The sequence below is a fragment of the Alosa alosa genome, chromosome 6, assembly GCF_017589495.1.
Source record: "Alosa alosa isolate M-15738 ecotype Scorff River chromosome 6, AALO_Geno_1.1, whole genome shotgun sequence".
NCBI classification, from domain to species: domain Eukaryota; kingdom Metazoa; phylum Chordata; class Actinopteri; order Clupeiformes; family Clupeidae; genus Alosa; species Alosa alosa.
This window is the reverse complement of record NC_063194.1, coordinates 20,408,368-20,436,093: the sequence shown is the minus strand read 5'-3', so window position 1 is coordinate 20,436,093 and position 27,726 is coordinate 20,408,368. Positions and strand designations below refer to the sequence as shown.

At 42.7% G+C, this 27,726-nt stretch overlaps 1 protein-coding gene across 14 annotated transcripts in view; it reads right to left on the bottom strand.

Moving 5' to 3' along the window:
• kcnc3a (potassium voltage-gated channel, Shaw-related subfamily, member 3a) overlaps positions 1–27,726 on the bottom strand; it is a 59,755-nt gene that overhangs the window by 5,467 nt on the left and 26,562 nt on the right. For 2 of the 14 annotated variants that reach the window (XM_048247007.1, XM_048247014.1), the window contains exons 3-6: positions 20,129–21,113; positions 18,388–18,420; positions 17,203–17,403; positions 631–5,896 (exon numbers count right to left, since the gene is read on the bottom strand). In XM_048247007.1, coding sequence (XP_048102964.1) covers positions 5,733–5,896; positions 17,203–17,403; positions 18,388–18,420; positions 20,129–21,113 — 1,383 coding nt within the window. In that variant the 3' untranslated portion in view covers positions 631–5,732. Of the gene's footprint in view, positions 1–630; positions 5,897–15,456; positions 15,583–17,202; positions 17,404–18,387; positions 18,421–20,128; positions 21,114–27,726 lie in introns of those variants that run through there. The other 12 variants (XM_048247019.1, XM_048247015.1, XM_048247016.1 and 9 more) reach the window with 10 other exon arrangements.

The following is a 27,726-nucleotide window of genomic DNA, read 5'->3' as shown; positions in this document are numbered from 1 at the left end:
TTCTCAAAAACTTGGCTCATTTCTTTCTCACACACACACACACACACACACACACACACACACACACACACACAATACACACGCACTCTCTCTCTCACACACACACGTATGATGGTAACTCCAGTCTTTGAGGCCCAAAGTTCTGCTGGTCACCACTTAAATTTAGGATCAAATACAAAGTTGTGGCCCACTGGCTAGTAAAGCAGAAGACTGGCAAGTGACCGTTGCAGGACTGAGGACCCCTGAGGACGTTGGAGTAAAAAATCAGAAGAACCCCCCCACACACACACACACACACACGCAGCAAACACAGAGGGGCGGGTCCCAAATGACACTGTCAACCCTCTGCTCCACAGTCTCCCAAATGCCACCGCTTGTGTCCAGAGAGACCTGGCTGCCCTTTGTACTGGGTGGACCATGTGAACACGGAGGGGGTCATTTGCGACAGCGAGGGAAAAAAAACAAACACGACACACAGCAAAGAAATGGAATAAAAGCGGAACACAAAATACCACAGGAAAACACGGCACACACAGTGAAGCACGTTGCACTGAAACATGGAACATGGCACAAGGCACACTCACACTCACACAAAGAAACACAAACAGGACATGAAACACTCATTCTTACACTGAGAAGCGATCAGTTTCCATCCTCCTCTCATTTTGATTTTGTTCTTTCTTCCCCAAACTGTCCTCCATTTCACGGTTTTCTTCCTTTGATGACAATCCTCTTTTCAAACAGTTCCTACTAGTCCCTCACACAGAACAATCTGTCCATCTTTCTTTCATTGCACATTAGGGTCTGTCCGTCTATCCATGTGAGTTCTTTGTAATCCATTTTCAGGCAAGATCAAATTGGAACATGTTTGCTTTGTTAAACCTCAGTTCATTTTTTGTATGCAGTTTAATATTTTTGGTTAGTTTTTGGAAGCAGTAAATTTGTACAAGAAAATATATATGAAAACAAGGAAAAAAGGAAAATGGAGGGAGAAATGAAAAACAAAACTATGACTTAGAGAAGGTAGTGAGGACACTGAGAACAAACATGAATGAAAAGGGAGAAGGAATATGAAGCTCACAGTCAGGAATTATAGTCACAATATCTACTCCACTATATTCTCTTAGACATCATTTTGGAAGCACTGATTGGAACAGAAGAGAATTATACCTGAGTAGTGATAAGGGAAGAGTCTGATTGAAGTGAGTGCAAGAAATATGGAATATTCTGGAATTTACGCTTGTTCCAGAATTAGTTTGTGATTGCTTTTAAATGATGATAGAATGGGTTTAAAGGAATGCTTTTCAGTGATCCTAAACTTTGCACAGGTCGACAGATGTTTCCAGTGGTCCAAAGCAGAAACATCAGAGCTGCTGACATCAACCTCTCCCTGAGTGTTGTCTCACCTCTCCAGCAATCAGCGATCAAAACAACCCTGCTTTCCTTCACATCACGCAAGCACTGTCCCTTTCCCTACCATGGAGATACACCATGCTCTTATATACAGGGGAAGTTAACACAAGATGCACATGGATACAGTGTAACAAGCATTCTCGTGACACTCAGGTCTGCATGCAGTGTCTATGTGAGTATTACAGGTTTGGATTTTCAACTCTGTGTGTTTTTTTTTTTTTTTTTGTACAGGCCTCTTGCCAAGCTTCGGCTCCAGACTCCAGATGTGTCCAAAAGTAAAGGCCCCTTCACAAAGCCTGCCCACAATCAGATAAGCCTCCAATCCTACTTCAGGAACATTCGCTCAATGTCTTCCTGAAGCAATGCAATATTTTTATAGAACACAATCCTGAACCAACAACAACTGATGGTGTGGATTGTAATGCTACGGCGGTCACCTCCCTAGAAAGAACACCCAGGAGAACAAAAACCTGGATCTGAACATGGGTGTTGCCACTGTCATAAAACACCATTTTCTCCCCTGATTCTGTGGAGGTGAGAGAGATGCATTCGATATGATATGAAATGTCAACCAAGAGAGTACAAAGCCTCGAGTGGAAGATGGACAACTTGAAACAATCAGACGACAGTCACTAGTAAAGGTTGAAGAGAGCTATGGGGGTGGGGGATGGGGGAACAGGGAGAGGAGGAGGATGACTGCACACCCTGTTCATATGTGTGTGTAGAGGTGTGCAAGGGAAATAGATCTTGATGCTGATTGGTAATGTGGCTATGCAGGAGGAATGATAGCTTGTTTCAGTGTTAATTCACAGCTACTGCTTCTTTTTGCATATATCTGATAAGCACAGGGCTTTCAGTATAGTTCTCTGTGAAAAGATGAAAACAGAACAAATAATAAAATGATAAGATAGAGATCTTAAAGTTCAACGACAGAAAAAAAAAACATTAGCAGAACAAATCCTTAGTTTCAGCATTGCCCCAATCTCGTCTTAAAACAAACAAACAAACAAACAAACAAAAAACAAAACTCAAAACCAATCCACTCCCTTGACAGTAATAATGGTCTCTGCCACCCAATAGCATCCTAACATGCAGATCTAAGCCCCACCCCATTAAGCAGTCACGTTAATTACAGTAAGAGGATTGGAACAAAATACCAATCGATATTTTTTTGTGAGCATGCAATCAATCAATATGTATGTGTATATAATTACATACATACACATCCATATGTTCACACACTTACATATGAATATACACATACATACAAGCTTTGATAAAATCTGTTTGCTTATAAAACATACTCCCTAATCATTATATTATGAAGTCCTTATTGCTTGTGATGAAAACCCATGCAGGGAGGGAATGAATTAGAAAACTGTACAAGACTCAGAGCAGTAGCTCTCTTGACCCAGACACACTCATTTACAACAGAACGGGTCAGACGATGGAAATGAACACAGAGGAGAGAGAGAAGAAGGAGAATTGCAAGGTTACACAGAGACAGTTGGTGGAGAAGGTTCACTGATGGTCCTGAAACCTATCCATCCTCCTGATTTATTCTATAACCCCCAGCCTGTGCCCCCCCCCCCCCTTCCCTGCAGATTTATATTCCTCCTCCTGTTAAACCTCCCTCCCGTCCTTAACATCCTCCCAGTCTTCAACCTCAAATCATCCTCCCCACCTAAAAGCATCATCATGAGAAAATCCGCACCTCTGAAGGTAGACACAGTGAATCCTGAACCCATGAAACCCTCTGTCTTTGTAAAGAATGATCATGTTTCTCCCTTTCTCTCACTTCCAAACTAACCGTGGGTACACAGAATTAGGACCTTAGGACCTTAAGCTAGGTGATTTTAACTTCTCACTGCAAGTAACAAGCTACGACTCATTCTCCTATGACAAGCCAGCCTTTTCATTCATTGGCAAAGAAAATGCAACATGTCTCAGTCATTCTCGATTAGCATCCATCTGTATATGGATGACAGAAAGAGCAGGAGGAAGGAGGGATGAAGAGAGGTATGAGAGAAATTAAAAAATGTCAGAAACAAGCTACCGGCTAGCTGATAAAATAAAGATTAAAGGTTTGTTCATTAAAAAAAACATTTTTCACAATTCTATCAACAGTGGCTACAGGCATAAAAAAAGGATCATGCTATGATGATCATTCTTTTCTCAAAGTGAAATTCTGCCCAAAGAAGGTCCACTACTGAAAAGCCCACAAATAAAATAACATTTTCAACTCATACTTTCTCATGAACTTCTCAAGAAATAAATCATATGTTCTTGCCTTTAAAATAAGTAAGACAATATCAGTTATTTCTGCTTTCCTTCTGAGAGAAAAATACAGTACTTGTAACTCATTGTGTTCTAACAAAAATTAAAAAAGACAAACATAAAAGTTTTGACAGGCTTGAAGGTCATAACTGACAACAGATTTAAATGAGCAGCACATCTCCATGGCAATACATTATTAGTTTACATTGCATATTTCCTTGTAAAGGTTGTTCGCTAAAACATTTGCCATCTCTTTTTCCTTTTCTTCTCTTAATGACAGCTGTCAGTCCAGCATCCACTCCATGCCCCCTCCTTTTAAACACAATGAGGTGAAGATCAGCATCCAAGAAAGTGAGGGCGGCCGAGAGGGGGGGAAAAAAGCAGAAATGAAAAAGGAGAAACTGAGAGGAGCACAAAAGGTCTACTGTACTGAGTACAGTACTCAGGGCAGTCAGTGGAGCAACCAGGATGAGAACAGAAGGAGGATGAGACGGGATGTGTTATGGGTAAAAAGCCCAGCCGAGTCTCAGAGGAGAAGCAGGCAAACAGGCAGCCGCAGGCCTCTTCACCCCCCACCCTTAGGAAAGGGGTTGCTGTGATATGTATGCATATAGATATATGAACAGTTTTTTTTATGGGAAAACTGTGTTTCCCATCATGCACCTGCACAAAAAAGGGGGTGGTGCTGGTTCAGTGCATAAAGGTTTATAGGCCCTTGATTGGGAGATTCCTCCCACCATCTGCTTTTCTCCATGGACAGCTCTGTATCATCAAGTGAGTGACCAATGGGGGAGGGGGGAGGTGTCAATGAAAGTGTCAGAATGCCCTCTTGGAACCAGACACAACTACCTCCAGTTCAACAATCTACACACACCTTATAAGGTTCTTATCCCTCCCCTTTAAGTGCAACCCCACCTTGCCACTCTAACCTGCCCCCAATGACCCAAGTCATTCTTATAAAAATAGTTTTTTTCATTATTCCTCTCCTACCTGTTTAGTGTGTGACAGAAGATTTCCAACGACATTATCTGAATCACCGTTTTAAATCAGTTGATTCGAACTACCTGCCACAAGCATCTGGTTGATAATCTTAGGAGTAGGCTATGGTAACAAATGCTGGCTGTGATTGACCGTATGGAATCAGATTTCCTGTTAACAGGAGTCTGAAGTATGACAGGATTGGTGAAAGTGGCCTGGATGAGGTGAATCATATTTCAAATAAACTTTATACAGATAGGGTGATTCTGGTTTATATTATCTACATTGCACTTTTCTCATACTATAGTCTGGCAAATTATTTTGTTTGAATTGTTTAAGGAGAGAAGGGGAGGGTTGTATTTTTTTGGTATGAATTTATTTTCATGTTCCTGATTTTAGTTGTCTTCACTGCATGCACTATATATACATGTTTGGTTTTGTATGTTTGGTTGCTTTCATTCCCTACGAATGCATCACTTATTCAGTCATTCATGAGTGTCTACATCAGGTTTTCTTTGAGGCTTCGTAGCGTTGTATAAAAAGAAGCAAATGGGTCTTGTCATCTACTTGACTCCATACATCCATGTCCACTGTTTCCAAGGGTTTACAGGCAGAGCAATAAGGGCCGCCAGCTAGCTCACTACGGCAGCCCATGTCATGTACCTTATAAATTACCTGTATTTTTTCAGGGTCTATGAGCCCGGCTATATTTCATCAGAGACAGTTCTGTTTTTTCAAGGCTAAATATTGCTATGGACAGACTGCGATCCTAATAGTTGCCAGTTTGAAATATTGCCGGAAGCAAATGTAGTTAATGAAACTGTTTTTCCCGAGGTGAGGCATATCTTGTCTATAAAATACTATTACTTTTGCTAGCCAGATAGCATTCCCTACAGGTTACCATCAGGCTATCTAAAAGGCATTTTACTTCACTTTATAATATTGGGGGGGTATTATCTTCCAGAGCTGTGATTATATCAGAAGATGTTCATTGATATTGGGTTTTCTTTTTTTTAAACTAAGGTCACATTTTTTTTTCCTGTCGTCTTCTTGTTCTCGCTATGCTACAAAATTGAAGGAATGGGTGATCTGCAGCGCCGGAGAGGTCCAGGGGTTTCGTAGGGCTCGTAGGGCGTGCTGTTGATGGGGGTGATGGGCGTGAGGCGCAGGGGAGCCCCTGTCATGCCAGATATATTGTTGAGACTGCGGGACTTCTCATAGCCAGTGGCTAGACCATAGAGAAGGCATCACCAGACAAGTTTAATGTTACAGACGAAAATCACATTATGTTTGATGTGTTTAAGTGTATGGTTTATCATTTATATATTTTTTACAATAATATATATTTTATTTATGATGTTACATTGAAGATTGGTGGAAAATAAAATGTATTTTTGAATTTGATGTGGATGATCAATAGATGCAATGCAATGAATACATGATTCAGTAAATAATAAGATAGGAATAGAGGACGGGCAGAAGCGAACACACATACAGACAAACGTTAAGACAAACAAACAGACAGACAGACAGACAGACAGAGACACAGACAGACAGACAGACAGACAGACAAACAAACAGAAGGACAAAACAGAAGAATGAGAGTTATGAGATATGTCAACAATATCTTGCTACAATAGTTTAGAATAAAGACCCCTCTCCCTCTAGTGGCAATAGCATACTCATTAAAACAGGTGCATTATGGGAGTGTGTGGATAAAGCACCCAGTGTTTCCCTGAGACATATGGCGCCCCACAAAGCAGGACCCGTCCGCTACAGAACTGACACACAGGTGTTTGATCCAGGCACTGACACAGACCTTTGCACAGGTAAAGAAAAGAAAACAGAGAGACAGCCACAGTGGAGCTCTGCGGCCCAAAGCTCAGAGCCTGCTTGGAGTGGACCACATGAAGAGGTCAGAGTTCAAATCCAAAAAACAGTTTCAGTTGACACCCTCTGTCCTTTTAAAAACAGATCTATACTGAGGTCAATGTTACTCCTATTCACTGTGTCTGTCTTATTCTAATAGTTAACAGGCAAAAGAGGAAGGCTCCTTGGGTACCATCAGAGACCGTTCCTGTGGTCTCAGAGTGTAAATTTACATGTGTCCACATCTTAATAGACACCCTTATTAGTGTTCTGATATGAAACACATGCTAGTGCCTCAGGAAAACACTGACATCTTCACAGGGTCCAAAAGCAACTGGCTGCCATCCTTTCACACCCCTACCTTTCTCTTAGCCACCTGAGTGACCTCTAAATAGCCAAATCATCTGCCTCTGTCAAATCCCAAGAGCTGAGCTTCTATAGACCCTTTCAACAATAAAAACAAAAACAATGCTTGAACGTTCTATTTGGGCTCCAATCTACTTCCTCTGCATTAAGATAACATATGGAATGTTGAAAAGGAAGTCTTGTGGGGCCAACTATGATGCTGATAATGGAACTCTCTTGAAAGGGTCCATAGGCAACCTATTATAATGTACTGTATATCAGCTTAGTGTGTGCTCAAATCTGCCTATTCTTCCAGGAGAATGGAACAGATTAGGACAGAGTATGGCAGAGATGTGGACACTCTGCTCACCGTGGCTTTGATTGAGTGTGGATGTGGAAAGGAGAGCAGAATTAACATGTCATCCCAGTAATTTCCCTTCTAAACAGACAAACACAGAGGGACACCTCCATACCGACAGAAACACACAGAGTAGTCATGGAAAAAAACAATCACAAACAATAGTAAATAAAAACTGGAAGACCTACGTCCATAGTGATCTGAGAACACACAGTAGGTATTATTTCCAGCTACTCCATAACTTTTACGGCACCAGATCGAGTCACAGGGCTGATTTAGGGTGAGACACACTGGGACTGCGTCACCATAAAATATGTACATACACACACGCACACACAAACACCTGTCTCAAAACAGATCATTCCTCTATGCTAATATGTATTTGTGTGAAAGTGGAAAGGATTTTTCTCTGTCCTTCGAGCTATGTGAACATCACATCACATTTCCTCTCACTCAATCATGTCCTACATGTTTGGCTTTTCTTGCCTACTATGCCTCTCAATTTATCCTCTGCTTCTGGATTGATTTGGCTAAATATGGGAACACTCTGGCTAAGCCTGTTTGACATTAATAGGTTTTCAAGCTGAACTGAACACCAAGACTTCCGTTATTCCCCCCTGAGAGAGTAAGAAGTACATGGAAGTGTAAATAAGTGATGTGTAAATTCTATATATAACATCTGTATATGTTTAAATTATATGACCCACTATCAACACAGAACACACACTATACAACATGCAAATGATCAGAAGTGAGTGATACATGAAACAAAATAAAAAATGAGAATAATGAAGAGAAAAAAACTATTACTGGATGGTCCTCTCTAAATATCTCTAAAAGATATCAGCACATAGTGTGTGGAACTGGAGAGGCAATGGTCATTCTCTTTAGATACAGTTTCTAAAGCAAAATAAATGAAAAGTGGTATAAACACACACACACACTCATACACACACTGACAGACAGGTACGTACAAGTTGCAGTTTTGCAATATATTGGTCATTGTCAGAAAATAATTGTTTAAACTAAAAGATGAGCACTTTTGTTGGTATCTTCACAGTAAAGTTCCCAAAATACACACTATGGGATACTAAGCCCTGGAATTTGGGACTGACTGTGTTAGTGTTAACGGTAAGAGATAACACTAAGATGATTTGCCGTGCAGTGCTGAAGCATGGCAGAGCTTGCAAGTGAGTAACATGATTAACTGTATGGTTAGCAGGCTAGTCATTTTGATTCAACACAGTGTTTGCTAGGTAGTGTTCTACTTGAGGTTAATCTTAATTGAATCATTACTGAGACCAAATGTTTCTGTTAACACACAAATATTCCAAATGTTTCTGTTAACTCATAAATATTCCAAAATGTTGGTTGGAAATAGTATTGGTCCATGTAGCCACAATGGAAAGAATATCCTGTGATGCATTTCAGTCACATGCTGCATACACATGAAAAATGAGACTGAACGATGAGAAATTAAAACAAATGAGATTTTAGGACTTTTGGACAGGATTTTGATATGTGTGTTTTCTAAATCATTTTTGTAAATGTACCCTGTGCTAGTCACTTTCGAAATCATTCAAAACCTCCTTTCTATCACCATTTTCCTGTTTCATTAACAGTATTACTATCTTTTTAAGAAAATGAAGAAGTAAATCCTCAGTAAGATAACAATACTCTTCACATATTTCTGACATCCAGATGTAAATGTACATTTGCTTAGGCTACTTTTATGAACTAAATGCACAAGCAACTCTCCCTTTCAAGCACTTGACTTTCTGAATAAACTATGAGAATATGATCCCACAGTGGTGCTTTACAACTGTGAGAGAGCATTACATTCACAGATGGTGACACAGATGTTACACAACAGTCACTGGATGTGGACACACACACTTTGTTATGTTCACATGTAGACTTGGTCACTATTCAAAAGACCTCTCAGCGCCCTCCAGGAGGTGGCTACTTTGCAGAGCTCTCACATTCACTGAGACTCTCTGCATTGCACAGACCTGATCCAGATTTCTCACCACCTCATAATCTGACCACCACAAGTGCCGTGTCCCAACCAGAGGGCAGAAAATGATGTTTCCCTGCAGCATAACATAGATAAAGTAAAGTATCCGAGCTGAAGCCAACACCGGCCCAGCGAAGCTCGGCAAAGGGCAACACGGTGTTCATGCGGAGAATGGAAGGGCCGAGGGCCAATCCAAGCGCAGCAGTGGAGACTGCTGGTTTACATACCTCTGTTCACACCTTAGTTATGCTACGGGGGCTGGATGTGCGGCCTGGTGGGGGATGAAGAGGGTTAGTCTGACAGGCTGGCAGGCGGGGGGGGGGACAACGATGAGGAGAGCAAATATCAACCCTGGAGGTCCACGCTGAACAAACCAGCACTGCGTCAGGATAGCCAGTGCTCTGATTTGGACTGCTACGCCTGCAGCACAAATTGTTATTAAAATGTTGTATTGTGGTACACTATAAATGATATAGGAGTGATATTTTATATCCTCACCTTTTGCTGCATTATAATCTTTATGAATCTTAATGTTTAACAACAATGCTAATTTGTTGGAACCCAGGTTAATATTTGACAAACACATTTATGCTTATCTTTTCAAATATGGGAATATGGTATCACTGACAAATACAATGAGATGCATTTGATACTGACAATAAAAATACAAAGTATGACAGGACTGAAAAACCAGGACCAAGGAAAACATGAGTAAAAGTTAATACTGAAACAGTGTACCATGACCAAGAAGAACTAAAATATGCATCAAGAGACCTAGATGAGAAACAGTATTTTCTGTATTTAGTTTACTTATGAGTTTTATATTGAAAAACCTGGTATTAAGCCATACATAACCACCCAGAGACAAGAGAGCCTCTCAAAGGGTTTGCAATGACACTGACAATAATATCTCACTGAAAGCAACAATCCTGACATCCTGACATGCTCTATCTACAGAGACTATTCTACTTCTTACGTCTTGATGTGGTATTCATGTGTGTAGAAATTTGATTCTAAAAAGAAAGAAAGATTGAGAGATATTCAGTGTGCGTCATGGACAGACTTTACATATCTGAATATATACTACAGAAACTATCCCGGCACTATTACCAGTCTATCGCTTCTGGGTCCTTACACCTGTATTGGCAAACTGTTTAGTGGACAAGGATGTTACACTTCAGTATATCCTTAAGGAACTTAAGAGGGAAATGTGTGTTGGCCAATGGCACAGTGTTATACTTACAAGCAAGGGGAAAAAACATTCATGCATGTCAAACACACCCAAGACCAAAAAAAGAATCACAACATGAGGACCATGTATGTCCACTGCATACATGGTAAAGGCACTATGTTAGATGTGGGATGTGAGAGTGAACTATACACTCTGTCACACGTGTATAGCACAGACACAGAGACAGATGCAACACTCTTTGAAAGCCCTGACACATCCAAACCCTATCAGAAACAAACACTGGCTCTCTATCATAGTACCCCTCTCACTGGCTTACTCTAGTAAACAAACGAACATGACTGTATACATATATTATAATATAGATGATCTCTGTGACGTGGGGGACGTAATATGACCATACAAAAACAGATTCAGATATTCTCCTCTTATGTAATGATGTCCAAGTGCCTAGTGCTCTATAGGTTAGACAGAATATTATCAGAAGATTGACATTTCTTCCCTTTGTTCTTTTGGTCCTTTTGATCTGCCAAACAAAGGCTACTGTTGTGATATAACTGCTCAGTGACACATGAGAGAGAGAAAGAGAGAGAGAGAGCACCCCTGGTGGTGAAAAAGGGTTATGTAAAGTAGGCAGATGCTGTCTTTCTGTTGGTGTCCTTGCCCTTATGCTTTTCTAAATTAATCAACAAAGCATTTGCAGACACCATGTCCAGCAAATCTCCAAAACCAGTCGAGCCCCTCTATTACTTTCTGTTAGATTGGACTCTCCTGCAGCTGATTTGACCCTGGCATTGTAATATGTCCAATATGGCTGCTACCACCACAAAAGTCACTGCTGTACAAGGTCATATAGCATGGAGCTATGTGCATAAACAGAGGCAGGAGGCAAAGAGCCTGTTTCAAACTGAACGTGCAAAATGTTCTGTTCTAAAAAAGTGTAGATTGTGGGTGGATTTTTTTAGAATGGCCATATTGGACGTATTACAAGGCTTCACCATGAATTCAGCTGTAGAGGAGCCCTCTGACTCACCCCAATCCATAACGTCCAAAGTAACCTGAGCAAAATGAGAACTCTGACTCTCCCCCTGGAGGTTGGGTAAATCTATGTTGATTTTGTGGATTACAGCCATTGTATCACAGCTGAATAGTTGCTAAATGAGGGCTGCAAGGTCAAGGTTCTCTTTAACCTAGAGAAAAGGCTTCAGGGTGGACTGCATATAGGAAAAGGAAAACTTCAGATTCTATAATCTGGTTGGCCACAAAGCCCGTGTGGCCTTTAAGTAAACTATTTCCCTATGACCCTGGTCTGGTGTGGTCTGAGTGTTCATAATGCCCATCAGGAGGCTCGTAATGAAATGTACAGAAGGGATCGCTAACAGAGTCCCAGAGCGGTGGTGATTCACACCTCAGATGGACTGAAGAGAGGAGAAATACTGGACTCGCCGCCCCCTTCCTCCAGTCTCCTGCTGAAAACATATGTAGCTACCGCAGTCGTGAAATCCAAGCCCAAGAATGCTGGGGGGAACTCTCGCATCTTGTGCCTTATTGTCTTCTCCAGCAGAGTAATACTTAGCCAAGTGCACATATGCTGCTTGTGCAATGTCCACTCCACAGGGAGCGAGAGAACCAACTCCCAAGAGGGCAGGAACTCTCCTGTGAAAGGCCCATATGGGAATAAGCCCTTGCTGGAGAGCGGTTCCTCCGCAGTGTGTGCCCAGAAGGTTCTGTCCTGTGCTACTAAACGCAGGCCAGTGCAGTCTGCCAGGGGAAAGAGCCAAGACACTCACTGTGCTAAGGTTGTCATCAGAAAGGAGACAAAAACAAACTCTCAAATTCCAACAAGCTGCTCACCCAAAAAGAAAGGGACTGACTTACAAGCAAAACCAGTGATATAAATGAATGCAACACAGCAGCAATAGCATACTAGTATTAACCATGGTACTTGCAGTGCATCGTGGGAGCATGGTTTGGTGGTTGGACATAATGAACACTCATGTCTTCATTACCTGGTTGCTTTCAGACATCTTATGATCTTAAATGTTACTTTATTTTACTCTTTAACATAGCTGTCCCATAATGCATTGCTTTCAAGTCCCAGAATGCTCTCTTCCACTGTTTCCTTGGCAACAGTGGGTAGGAAAGAGAGAAAAAGGAGAAGAAAGAGCTGAAAAGTATTATGGGTAAACAGAGTGTAGCAGAAAAGAGAATATAAGGGAAAAATGAAAAGAAACAAGAAAAGTAAATCAAATGACTAATTAAATCAATAATAAAATGCAAAGAAAATGAAGATACAACTACTAATCCACAAACATCCACAATGACAACATACTCTGCAAATGAATTCAATGTAGAACACTACTCACATACAAACACATGTAAATACTGATGATAACTCAAGTGTTTATGTGTGGGGTGTAACAGAGGGGGGGGCAAATTGAGGCAGCAACAGCACCTCTAACCTTTGACCTTTCCTGACCCTTGCTAGTCGTTTTGTGCATCTGTCAACAGAGGTCAAAGAAGTCCCAGAGAATGATGGCTGCCAAGCCGCATGGGCAGTGAAGCTAAATGAAGCCCTGTTAAAAGCCAACAAGCTGCGAGAGCCGGTCTGTGGAGCAGTGAAGAACTGAACCCACCTCGATGCCCTCACCTCAGCTGCTTGGCTTTTAAGCCACGGACAAAGCACGCAGAAAGTCTACACACACACACACACACACACGCACAGAGCACAGCAGAGCGCACGCACCAGCTCACTACAGTCCCAACGAGTCTCACAAGTAAGCCCTCTGTGTCGCCTGTCCCAAGCTGTCGCTGTCTATCAACTCTCACTCTCTTCAACTGTCCATCTCTTCTGTTCAGTGCATTCTGACTTGTCTACTTGTCTCTCCTTTTGGGTCTATAGACCCGTCAATGTATTTTAATAAGTCTGTCAGTCAAAACAGCTTGTCTGTCTCTACACATGTCCTAAAAGATCAGTCAGAACTTCCTTGGGTGTTGCTGTAACTTAAGTCATTACTGGTAAACCTCTGCTAGGGGTTTCTGGTTTTGCTGCATCTTCTCTGTACATCTCATTAATCCAGTCCAATTGGTCAGCCAGTAATGTATTTTCAGAATCTTAGTCCTTCATAATCTCTCTTTTAATCTCAGTTAGCCTGTTTACCAGTCCACGATTGGTTGTCCGTGAACACCCAGTCCTCCCTATGTGTGTTGACAATTCTGTCCAAGTGTTTCGAGACCAAAGGACTGTAGCACATCCTCACAGCATCAATGATCAATGATCAATGTTTCAGCACAGGCCCTTGACATTATCTGCTTTTGTCTCACACTTCTTGCCCCCAAGCGCTGACCCCAGGTCAGTCTGATTTTCTGCATTTATATGAAGAATATCAGTTGGCATGATGCTGAGGATCTGACCCGGGGCCAGTGCACTGGTGGCCTCTGGACGCATTGTGATGAAACAAAGCTCATTTGCGCTCCGGTGGAGGGCAGTTCCAGGACAGAGAAGAAACCAGCTTTGTGTAAACGAAGGAAATAAAGAATTCCCCCAGTGACTTTTACCTTCATGAGAGTGCAGTGCTGACAAAACACAACTAAATGGCCACATGGCAACAGAAGTAGCACAATAGTAACACATTTGTGAGAACTCAGCTCTGTTTGGGTTTGTTTGTTTGGTTGGTCAAAAGTTGATATGGGCACTCAAGCAGGTAAAAGCCCCAGAGCCAGAGAGGAGGAGGACACAGCAACACAAAAACACAACACACAACACACACGACACACACGACACACACGGGGGGAGGACGAGACAGAGAAGAGTAACGGATAGCAACAAGAGCGAACATACAAACGCATGACACGACACAACCTGAGGAGGAAAACAACAACAACACAACAGCGCGTCAGACACCTCACAACAGCCCCAGGGGAAAGAGAGAGAGAGAGAGAGAGAGAGAGAGAGAGAGAAAAGGAGAAGGAGAAGGAGAGAGAGAGAGAGAGAGAAAGAGAGAGAGAGAGGGAGAGAGAAATGATACAGCACCACAGGCTAGGCTATCATCACAGTCAAACACACACGCACACACATACACGCATAATTGGTTAATTGTGTATGTGGATTTATGGGTTTATTTGTCTGAGATCCTAGGAATGTGTTTGTGAAGTCAGGTTGTGCTGATTAAGAGAGAGAGAAAGAAAGGAAGAGAGAGAGAGAGAGAAATGAAGATGGTAGACAAATATGTCTCCAACTTAAATAGTGTGTGTGTGATGCATATGTGTCCTTGAAAAAGTGTGTGTGTGTATTCTCCGCAGTGTGATTCCACAATGTGAAGGATAATGTGATCAACGTACAACACCCACAAACATCAAACATACACGACACACACATATTACACCTTGCCCCGATCCCATTTTCACAAAGAATCATGATCCACCATGGAAATGGTGAAACAGACAACACATTCTTGTACATCAGAAAAGACATCAGTCATGCATTTTAAATTGACTCAATAATACAATATATAAGTACAGCAGGAAAGAGAGGAGTGGAAAAAGCAGAAGTAAGCGTGGAAGAGAGATTGTGGTTGCTGCTACAGATTGCCTTCGTGTCAAAGATGTAACTTGGTGTGTAAGACCTGTGCATTATGTGTGGAGATGCAGACATATGGACATGGAAAGGTATGTGCGCTGAGTACTTGGGTTATGAATGCCAATGATGTGGCTGTTTGAATTCTGGTATGCTACACAGGCTGTACTGGTGTGTGTGTCAGGGGGCGTTTGTGTGTGTACATATCTGTGCATGTGTGGTGTGGTGTGGTGTGCTTGTGTGTACCAACAGACGTTCACAACACTGTACATGTCTTACGCTTCTGTGCGTGTGTCCATGTAAGTGTTTGAACTATCTTGGCGTGTATTTGTTAGGCTTGACTCTGCCTCAAATGTTAACACTGGTACTGGATTAGTCTCTGATTGAAACTACAGCAGGTGATAGTATTTGTGTTGGTTTGATGTGGGTGTTACCTCTGTGGTGCTACGGTTTGATCCAGGAGGAAGCAGAGTTTGCATTGAGGTCCTGCTGTAGCAGAGGCCCCTCCGGCTTGAACCATTCCTCTCCCGGGGGGGAGATGGGGCTGGCGGCGGCTGCTTCTGGTGTGTTTTGGGGGAGTGTGGGAGTAGGTGTGTAAAGGGGGGTATAGAGGAAGTTTAGGAGGAAGAGGTACATGAAAAGAAAGAATAAATGGGAAAAGCCAGCGTGCATTCGGAGGAGACAATAATGCAAGAAAAGGTGGGAAGGTCAAAATAGTAGGAGCAGATGAATAGAAGATGTGGGGTAAGGGAAGAGACCAGCAAACAGAGAGAGTATGACCAGTTGACCAATTAAGAAGATTAATGAATGTCAGCAAGACAGGTAGATAGACAGACAGACAGGTAGACAGACAGACAATAGATAGATGGACAGATAGATAGATAGATAGATAGATAGATAGATAGATAGATAGATAGATAGACAGATAGATAGATAGATAGATAGATAGATAGATAGATAGATAGATAGATAGATAGATAGATAGATTTAGCAGCAGACGACAGCTTGATGAAGCGAGTATTATGCTTATTATTGTTTGTGTATACATGAATATAAGTGCATTTCATGTATAATCATTTCATATCATATGTATTATACTGTACATATATATGGTTTGGGTCAGACAAGTTTTATATGTGTGTGTATAACATGTATGTATGCATGTATGTATCTTTGTATTTACCGTGCAAGACTGTGTGTGTGTGTGTGTGTGTGTGTGTGTGTGTGTGTGTGTGTGTGTGTGTGTGTGTGTGTGTGTGTGTGTGTGTGTGTGTGTGCATGCATGAGCAGAGCTGAGAGAAAAACATGGACTGCTGCAGTGAAGCCAGCAGAGGGTAACTCCTCAGAGCAGACAGGCAGGCAGGCAGACTGCTGCAGAGGATCCTGAGCCAGTGAGCCAGTATTGCAGCAGAAATGCTGCCTCTGCCTTTGCCTGCCACTGCCAATGCTGTCCCGGATCTCTCTCTCTCTCTCTCTCTCTCTCTCTCTCTCTCTCTCTCTCTCTCTCTCTCTCTGTCTTTCTCTCTCTAGAGCACACTGTCCCTTCCCAGAAACCCAACCCAGAGCAGCAGTGGGAGTGGCCTGGCAGCAGCGACTGGTTGTCAATCAAGATGACTGATGTGGTGGAGCGATGAGAGGAATGGCTGGGGGAGAATGCAGGGAGGTGTGGTTCCTCTACTAAATATATGTCCCCCTGTGTCATGTAGTGAGAGTGTGAGTGTGTGTGTGTGTGTGTGTATGTGTGTATGTGTGTGTGTGTGTGTGTGTGTGTGTGTGTGTGTGTGTGTGTGTGTGTGTGTGTGTGTGTGTGTGTGTGTGTGTGTGTGTGTGTGTGTGTGTGTGTGTGTGTGTGTGTGTGTGTGTGTGTGTGGGTGGGTAGGCCTACATGTGTGTCTTTCTGTAGAACAGTCACTATCAGAATACTGTCTACTGTGGAGAATAATGTCAACTGTACAGAGAGTGCCTTCATTGTGATGAATGTGAGAGTTTAAGAGACTAGACTAATTAGAATATTTATTAGAAGACCTAAACATACCCATAGCTATATATAAATGTTGTGCAACTGTAAGCGAATATGTGTGTGTCCATGCAAATGTGTACATCCTTGTGTGTGTGTGTGTGTGTGTGTGTGTGTGTGTGTGAGCATGTGAGTTTGTATCACTGAGCCCAGTGGCGCGTACCTTTCCTGACATTGCTGTCTGTGGTGCGGAACTCCCCAGTGCTGAGCAGGAAGCAGGCGCGGTCATGGGGGTAGCGCTCGCGGCCCGTGCCAAGCCCCCCTGTGGCCGGACTGCGGTCATCCGGGCCCAGCACCTGGTCTATGGTGGGGCAGTCCTCATTAGCCAGGGCTGCGCTCGCAGCATCGCCATTCTGCTTGGAGTCTGAGAAAGGCAGAGGGAAGGAGGGAAGGGAGAAAGAGGGGAAAGTCAGAGAGAGAGAGAGAGCGAGAGGAAGGGGGGGAGAGAGAGAGAGAGAGAGAGAGAGGAGGGGGGGGGAGGAGAGAGAGAGAGAGAGAGAGAGGGAGGGAGGAAAGAAGCAAGAAGAAGGAAGGGAAGTAGAGAGGGACAGAATGTGAACAAGAGAGACACACAGGACGGAGAAGGGGAATAAAAAGTGTAGTGAGACAGAGGGAAACGCAGAGAAGATGATATAACAAAGTGGTATGGAGAGACAAATATGGGAGAAGAATGGGAGGAGAGCACAAAGAGATGGGATGAAAAGAGAGATGGTAGAGGTAGAGAGATATCAGGGAAGAAAACGATAGAAGAGAATTGATGATGGGATAGATGGAGGGAGGAAGTATAAAAATTGGACAGAGGGGGAAAAGAGATACGTAGGTGAAGACAAAAAAGGCTCAGGCAATAACATGACACAGGTTGGAGTTGAGAACAGGGGTTTGAGGGGAGGTGATAGGTGAGGAAATGGTGAATTAAATGAGGGAACAGGTGAGCAAGTGATCAAGAATGTGAGGTTAGGGGTGAAACGAAGGAGAGGACGAATATTAGTACTCTGACAGACAAGGTCACGTGATGGTGTGACTATCACCATTATATTGTACGTTGCATGCACAAATACACATACAAAAACACACAGAAAGACACACACACACACACACACAGACACACAGACACACAGACACGCATATCCATACAGTACAAACACACATATATGCACAGGTGCTGCGGGGCAGCTAGTGCTTACAGCTTTTGACACAGCTGTCAAATCAAATATGACATGAGTTGACGTGAGATGCTGTACAATTTACAGAAGAACCTCAGGCACAGCACTCCAAATACACAAACAGGCAGACGGAGAAAGAGGGGAAGAGATAGGGAGAGAGAGGACTAAAACCAATACTCTCTTACACAGCATCGTAAGTTGAGTGCATAGTTTATCCCCTGAGTTTGTGTGAGTTTGTAGTGTTGACAGTTGAAATAGAGAGAGGGGGGAAGAAGGAAATGAGGGAAGACAAAGGATGAGAACAAATGCATAGATACACATCAGAGAGTGCCTCTGAATTTCAGTTGAATTTTCATTCACACTTGACCTCCTCTTTAATGTCTGTTTCACATTCGGAAGCCTAGAGGTTGCTAAGGAAGGTTGGTAAGTGTCAGGGCTGTTGTGGTTTGACACGTGTCTAACATGACATTCAAGCAGAGATTTAAGTGTAAATATTCCCTCAAAATAAAATGTCACCTTTATGTGAGACAGACCTTAAAGTTCTTTTGGAGCTGACAGATTATACATATTTTATTCATACATGATTGTCAAGCACAACTCATCCAGTGGATAAAAATGTCCTGAAGAGTAGAAACACCCTTTTTCTTCTGAAAGTGAACAATCATGACATGCATCTTTAATAAGCAAACTTAAACCTATCCAATTAGAGTGTCCTGGAAGAGTAGAAACAACTCAAAGTCTTGCTGATAATCATACCTCAGATCATCCACCTGCTCATGTTCTTTACCGTAGAAGGCTAGGGCTTTTGAGATTAATGCACTTCTCTTACACTTGTGAAATGGAGGTTTTCTCTTGCTCAACAGAATATTTACATAAAGGCTCTACCACAAGTTCAGATTGCCTTAGTCTTAGATAGTCTGTTTGATTTGTAAGTAGGAGACAACGTATGCAGTAGTCTCCCACTACTCTACCGAAACTAATCATATAGCCTGTATTACAGTTTGTACTAGCACTGTGTTTGTATCTACGAGTATGTGTGTGTTTGCACGTAAGTGCTCTCACTGTGAAAACCTCAGTAGATCTACAGTATCTACAGTAGAAGTACCCAGTGGCCAACACATAAGTGGCCTTGGCATCAAAGTGGCACTCTCTCATTTGACTCAGAGACTTCATTACTGGGATTGGTTAGATGGAGAGAGGAGCCGAATAGGGTGGCTAATTTAGTTAATGCTATCAAAGGCTGTAGATGGAGGGCCTAGCAGGAAACCCTCAGACTCTAATCCCCTGCCTTCTCCCTGGAGCTGTGAGCTTGACATGTGGGATGCTGTTCTGACAAGCCAATCTCACCAGGACACACTGCTAATCCTAATCTGTGTGTGGCCAGGCGTTGGACCCGCTCTGGCATCATACCAATCATCAGCCAAGCTGCAGAGATGAGCGACAGGATAATTGCTGATGAACGAAATCGTTCACGCTGCCCAGGGTTTATGAAAAATACGACGTTTTGGGGGCACTGATATTTTTGACATGACTGCAAAGACCAAATATATGTAACTGATCTTCCTAAAGAGTCAAATGCAGTCAACGATGCTGTTGTGGGCAATACAGAAGGGAAATTTCACTGGAAAACTTATTTCCTAGCAAATTCTCCAAAAATGTGCCCTGGGTAGCAATGATTCCATAGAAAAGTATGAAATCATGTGGTGACATTGACTATGCATTGTCCTCTTGAAACAGGTGAGCTTCAAACTGTAAGTAAGAGATGTTGCAGTGAATAAGAGGGTGCAAACAGGGTAATATGGCATCCCGTGGATACAATGGGCGAGCTAAAGCAATACAGTTACTAATTAGATTTCATATACTTTCATAAACTGGCTACGCCACCACACATTCTCAGGCGCTCTGCTCTCTCACACAGACACACACCTGCTCGGTTGATTTCTATGATCTCCTCCTGGGCCAGAGGGCAGTCTCCGCCCATGCTGCCGGACACCCCAATGTTTCCCAGCACATTTCCCATGAGCCTGTGCGGTGAGGCGGTTGCCATGGCGAGTGCATCTGGCTTGCAGTAGTTGGGTGAGCCCGGCTGCGGGGCGCGAGGGATGTGTTTGTTTTTCTTCTTGGGCAACTTCTGTTTGGCCATGGCTAACGAGTAGTACATGCCAAAGTTGTTGACAATGACGGGCACAGGCATGGCGATGGTCAACACGCCCGCCAGGGCACACAGTGCGCCCACCAGCATGCCGGACCATGTCTCCGGGTACATGTCCCCGTAGCCCAGCGTGGTCATGGTGACCACAGCCCACCAGAAGCCAATGGGGATGTTCTTGAAGGTGGTGTGGGCGCTGGCCGTGGGGTCGGCTGGGTCGGCTCCGATGCGCTCGGCATAGTAGATCATCGTGGCGAAGATCAGGACGCCCAACGCGAGGAAGATGATGAGCAAGAGAAACTCGTTGGTGCTGGCGCGTAGCGTGTGCCCCAGGACCCGCAGACCCACAAAGTGGCGCGTCAGCTTGAAGATACGTAGGATTCGCACGAAGCGCACCACGCGCAGGAAGCCCAGCACGTCTTTGGCCGCCTTGGAGGAGAGGCCACTCAGCGCCACCTCCAGGTAGAAGGGCATGATGGCCACGAAGTCAATGATGTTGAGCGAGCTCCTGAAGAACTCAGCCTTGTCGGGGCAGAAGATGACACGGGCGAACACCTCAATAGTGAACCAGATGACACAGACGCCCTCCACATAAGTGAGCCATATGTCTGTCTCCACCTCCCACACGATCTCCTCTTTTGTGACATTACCCACGGTGACATTCTCTGTCTTGTTGTAGATGGTGTTGAAGGCCTCATGCGTCTCCAGGCAGAATGTAGAGATTGAGATGAGGATGAATAAGAGGGACAGAAACGCCACATACTGCAGGAGGAGAAAGAGAGAGAGAGAAAGAGCAGACAGATAATACATACAAATACACAGAAATCTGAATTACACACGGTTAGCACACACAATCACACAGGTAGACATAACATAACAAACATATTCAAATAGTAACAATAGTAACATTAGTAAGGTACACTACCTCTTGAAAGGCTATACCTTATTATATATATCTTATTCAAAAGTTTAACCTTCATTTCAAAGATCCCCTTTAACCACACAATTTTGCAATAGTTGCTACTTGCTAAGGTCAGTTCAACTAACCATAGCCTACAACTGACTGACTTTGCCTAAATGTCTGGTTATTTGTACAGTATAGTCCATTGTATCATGTTTTGACTAAAAATCGCTATTTCGCTTTGCACTTTCTACTTTTACAAGTATTTACAGGGTTTTAAAATCCGTTCTACTTCTTGAAAATGTTTATTAACTGGAAGAGCTTCAAATAGAAGGTGCACAAAGGAATGGTATACTGCAGCATGTAGTGTTCTCAGTGCAGTACACTGATTTGTTTTTTGGGACATTCCAGAATTTGAGGACATTTTCTGTCCCACCCATTAAATTTCAAATAATACATGTAAAAAATAACAAAATGTCTTTCCTAAATATTATTTAAAAATAATTACAGTTTTTCTTAGTCACTTTGGTGCTTTTCTCAGATCAGAATGAAAATTCTCTTAACTAATAGTTCAACCTCCACAACATTTAGTAATTTGTGCACATCATAGTAGCAATTTCTCCTTCCTCTAAACAAATTGCAAATGCTTTTGGACATGTATCAGTTGCTTTCGGACAATTCTCTGCTGTTTTATAACATTAACATTTGCTTATGTCATGTCAGTCAAAATGAACTATACTTATGGATGCTGAATAGTCATTCCCAATGAAACTAATAGTCTTCATTTCATTGCTTGAGTCATTACATACAAAATTGTTGAACTAGTTATCAAATCAGTTATCAAATTTTGGGCGATAGAATAGCAAAATTGCAAAGAGCATATACAGTAAAAATGTGAAACGTACGTATTTAGTGTCTTGTACTCACTTACACTGGCAGTTTCATTGACATGAAGACTTGCTTTTGAGGAATGGACTATCCATTTTGAGCAAGTGACGTGCTTTTGCAGGTTATCCTTTTTAGGTTTTGCAGTTTGCACTAATTGTTTTGTGAAATGCACTAACTGCTGTGCAAATGTTAATAGTGATGTGAGAAAAGCACCAAAGCGACTGAGAAAAACTGTAATAGGGCATCATTGACATTTCTCTCTTGTTCCACCCTCCTGGTGACCAATTTTACAGTTTTAAATCTAGTTTAAGTCTTTTAATTAAGTCTTAAATATATAACAGAACATTATAAAAGCAAAGGTCAGACATTACCTGACTAAACTTCATTAAATGTTGGAATAAATAAAGGTTTTATTTATGTCACGACACGTCCACGTATAGTGTATTTCATTTTTCTATAGCTTTTTCTTTTACCTTCTGTTCTTTTGTGGTGCATGTTTTGGGTTTTGGTGTTTGGGTTTTGGTGTTTTACTTGATACACTGTATCTGTTTGACACATTTTGCAATATGCAGGTTCAATCTTTTTTCATGCATGGGACATATGAGAGAAAGCTCACTTACACAAAAAAAGAAATTAAATGACAAACTAAATATAGGCCTTTTCAACATGCATAAACGCATGCATAGGCTTTATTTCAGGTTTTCTCAATGAACCACTGCAACAGTGTAATATTGGGAGATTGTAGTTTGAGCTGGTGATTCACCTTAATAATGATTAACACACTGTACACTGTAGTATTTGTATTAAAATGTTCACATTTTCATCAAATACAAGTAGATGTATTTGATGTTTTATACTGACATTATAGTCAAAGAGAGACTGAAGAGTTCTTTTACTGCAGTTGCATTCTGCAGACTTGGGTAACTGATGACTGAGACAGATCTTGCCCAGAAGATTGGGCTCGTCATGTGCCAGATCAGGCCAGTGTCCTATTGAGAGACAGCTGCCATCAGGGCAATTATATTTCAAAGCTTCAGAAAAACGTGATGAGAAAATGTCTTTCCTATCTTGACTTGAAGACTTGATGAGCAGCGGGCAATAGGCCTAGCCTACAAATAGATACATGAAAGCCTGGTTGTGTATATACTACCCAGTGTATTGTGAGATAGATGGTCTGTGTTGCCGGTTTGGGAATGAGCTGGTGCTATTGTGTCTCCGTTTGAGCCATTGCAGGGGTTTCGCTGCTCGCTCTTCCACCAGATGGAAGACAGGGGGCAGCAAACACAACAAAGAGCAGCTGAAAGCAAGCGTGTGTTTGAAAGGGAGGGAGAGCGAGAGCGAGAGGGGGAGGGAGGTAACCTCCTCAGTGCTGCAATCTCACCGACACACTGCACAGAGACCGAGGAAGAGCAGAGAGGGAGGGAGGGAGGGGGGGCGACAGAAATGGGGTAGCTGCATAAAGACGGGAAAGAAAGATGAAAAGGGGGAGAGAGAGAGAGAGAGAGAGAGAGAGAGAGAGAGAGAGAGAGAGAGAGAGAGGTAAGCCGAGGGAACGGGATTGAGAGGGATGTTGAGTTATAGCATGGTGCAGAACCACAGCCACCATTATGAAAACAGAGTTGTCATGTTCTTTCTCATACAGATAAATGTCCATTGATCGAGCAGTGAGGTGTGTGTGTGTGTGTGTGTGTGTGTGTGTGGCCCGTCTAAAGCCCAGCCACTTCTCCCTATCAGCCAGGATCAATATCATCAGTTCTTCTGTGACAACAGACAACTGTCACCATCCCCCACACACACACACACACACACTCTACTCAACACACATAATTAATCTATGTTTTATATAACACATCATTACCATACATTTAGGAATGCATGTAGATGCCTGTGGTGTGTGTGTGTGTGTATGAGAGAGAAAGAGAGAGAGGGAGAGAGAGAGAGAGAGAGAGTGTGCAGGTGTGTGTGTAAGAATGTGTGCATGTGCTGTATGTATGTGTGTGTGTGTGTGTGTGTGTGTGTGTGTGTGTGTGTGTTTCTGTATATGTTTGCGTGTGTTTGTGTAGAGGGCTAATGTTCTCCCTCCCTCTGCTCACCACAAAGATTCCTGTACACAAATTTCTATTTCTGTACCTTTATAATTCTGCTGCCGTCTCCCTCCTCCATTTGCTTGCCTTCCCTCTCTCTCTCCCCCTCTATCTCTCTCTCCCCCTCTATCTCTCTCTTCCCCTCTCTCTCTCTCTAAGCCTGGCTATATCTCTGCAAGGCTGCACAGCCAGAGCCCTGATTGGAAGGCTACTTTAAGAAAAGCTGGTACGAAGCCATTAATGTCTTGAAAAGGCCTGATCAGATTGTAACACCAGATTAATCCTGCAGCCACATCCCATTAAACGCACCGGCATGCCTGCAGTTCCCACACACACAGTTTGAAAACGTGCAGATTTCCTGCACACAGGATCACAATGGGAAATATGTTTTTGAGGACGTTTCCCAAATAACCGCAGTCAGGTCAGTCCTCCCGTGGTGTTTAGGAGCAGCCTAATGAAGGGATGAGGCATCCTCGGAGATTTGACAAATTCCCCGAGCCGATTAGCAGGAGCTAATTTAACAAACCCATTTCATCTTCCAGTGTCCTAGAAACAGATGAGGATCCTGTTGTTGAGTCAATGAGACAGGAGACTGACCTGCCTGATCTCAGCCCAAGCCATAGGCCAGCACCCTCGTACTGGTGCCCCACAATTTATTTTCAATGGAGATGTACGTGTGTAATTATGTGTGCAAAGAAAATGTCAGAAACTGGAGATGTAATATTATACTGTAAAATTGTTTATTCAATTATAAGTCGCAAAATCATAAAAGATAGCCGACCTGCACATAATGTAGGTTTAGTGATAGACTGCGAACGCAATTGAGAAAACACGGTGCTGATAACACACCAAGGTCATGTGTTTGACTCTCTGGGATCACACACCTGGATAATGATTCTCCTACCTGCACATTATACATTAAATAGATCCATTTAAATTTATTGCATACATTTTTGTTACTGTCATGAAAAGATAAAGCAAAGTAGGCTAAATTAAATAGGGAAGGGAAATAATGAACTGTATGTTTTTGCAACCTATTATCCCAATGTTAGGCTGAAACCCAAGCATAATATCATAGGGACAGGAAACAGGCAGTAGATTGAATGAGAGAAGAGGGCTGGAGCCATTGCATTTTTAGGTTCCTGTTTACTGCGTGGATTTCCGTAACACTAAGCCAACCATAGCAGAGCCACCACTCAGCAGTTCTAACACCCTACACAACCAGCCACCATCAATTCAGGTCAGCTTTTAAAACATCAACAATAGGTCCAAAGAGAACAATAGGCAATACATGTATTGTCATAAGTGGACATAAATTCAGAATGTGCTGCTACAGTTTCTGAGAGCAATGTATTACTTGGCCTAGCTGTTATGACATCAGCAAGGTTGTTAAGTATAAAATTATGTTTCATTGTTCTTTAAAGTACAATCATTGTTAATTAATAGCAAACTTAATGCTGTGTGTGTGTGTGTGTGTGTGTGTGTGTGTGTGTGTGTTGATGAATGAATTCTTGAATTGGTGTCACTAAGGTTCTTTAACACAGATCCTTACACAACATGGCTCCCAGAGTTCCCAAGTAAAGTAATGTATTACGTGACCTAACTGTTATAACATCAGCCAGGTTAAGTATAAAGTGTTGTTTCATTGTTCTTTAAAGTAACACCACGGATCACTGTAAATTAATTGCCATTCAATGCTGTGTGTGTGTGTGTGTGTGTGTGTGTGTGTGTGTGTGTGTGTGTGTGTGTGTGTGTGTGTGTGTGTGTGTGTGTGAGGCAGTGTGTCTGTGTACTTGTGTGCATTGGTGTCACTGTGTTTTTTTAACACAGGTCCTTACACAACATGGTGCCCAGAGTTCTACTGAAACACAGACAACAGTGGGATGCTCTGAAATATTTACAAGGTTAACAGTGACGTTGACAGAGAGGCCAATCCTTAGGCATGAGGCACTGGATCCCTCCTGGGCACCACCACCCCCACCCACCACCACTCCCACCCCCACCCACCACCACCACCACCCACTCCCACCCCCACCCACCACCTACTACCACTCCCACCCCCACCACCACCACCACCCACCCACCACTACCATCCACTACCACCCACACCACCCACTACCACCCCCACCCACCAGCCGCAGTAGCAGCAGACTCACCCCTGACCCCTCACATCTGATACCCTCACCCCAGTGGTCAGGCCTCATTCCCTCTCCACCTCACCTCTCACCCCCTCCACTATAACTCCCACTGCTGTGCTGCACCCCCAGCCTCACCTCATCCATCACTCCCAGTGCAGTCTCATTACCTTGGGTCACTTCATACTCGCCAACAACAGCATTACAAATATCTGAAATACTACACTCTGTGTTAATAACATAACTTAATAGTGGCCCAGGCCACAAACAGACTACTGCTATTATTTTGCCTGGCCTTTTCTTACAGGTATAGGATAAGTAATGGGGGGCTTGATATGACCCAAACAAACCTGGCTGTCATACGTCGGTACAGTTATTGCGTCAGTAGATCCTTGTTAGCTCAGCTGCCTCTCTCTCTCTCTCCCTCTCTCTCTGTCGTTTCCTTTCTCTCACTGTGTGTAACCCACTCTTCCCAACCCACTCTCTCTTCAGTTCGTGACATAGTCACATAATCGAAGGTCTACATTTCCTGGTCACATAACTAAGGTGTTTCGCATATTTTTGTTAATGGGACTTAATATACATATCCTTTTATCTGTGTTGACTGATCCCGTCATTCATGGCACCCATAATGAGAAAAATAACATACTGTACTGAATATATACGTACTGAATACAGTATGTCACAACATTTGTCCATCATTGCTATTGGTTTCTGGAAATTCATTTGATAGGATGGAAATGATGCCTGTAAATGTGTAATTTATATAGTGCCATACAAACAGCAATATTATGTAGACCTTTGTGCTACATGTATACATATTGACAGAGAGAAAGAAGAAACCCCTGGATGTGGGGTTTGAGAGGATAGCGAGAGTGTAGCTGATGCAAGGCTTAAATGATAGTAAATAAACCAGAGATGGAAGGATGGTCAGCATCTCTGTTTCATAGGGTCATTGTGAGGGCTGTCTGTCAGGCAGTATTACACTGTGTGGTCAGAAGGGTTAGAAAATCGTAAAAATTGACCCATGAATGGGTCTGTGTGCAGCAGAATGAGTGTAATTGAAGCACCATGGTAAAACAAAATCGCCACAATGGTCATTTTTTTTAAAACCAAAGGATACATTCGTATTTATATTTGTGCTTGTATATTGTATTTGTGCTTCCTGTGGGACTACACACACCAAGGCTAACTCTGGTGCAATGCATCAAATGTTTACATTTATGTTTTAATTGCACACTGTCCCTTACAAATAAATTGAAATTGAATTGAATTGAGAGTCCAGCGCTGTGGCCTGTCAGCCTTTTCAGCTGTGCACTGAATGAGAATCCTTCTCTGTGTCACACAGGTGGAGGGATGATTCATCT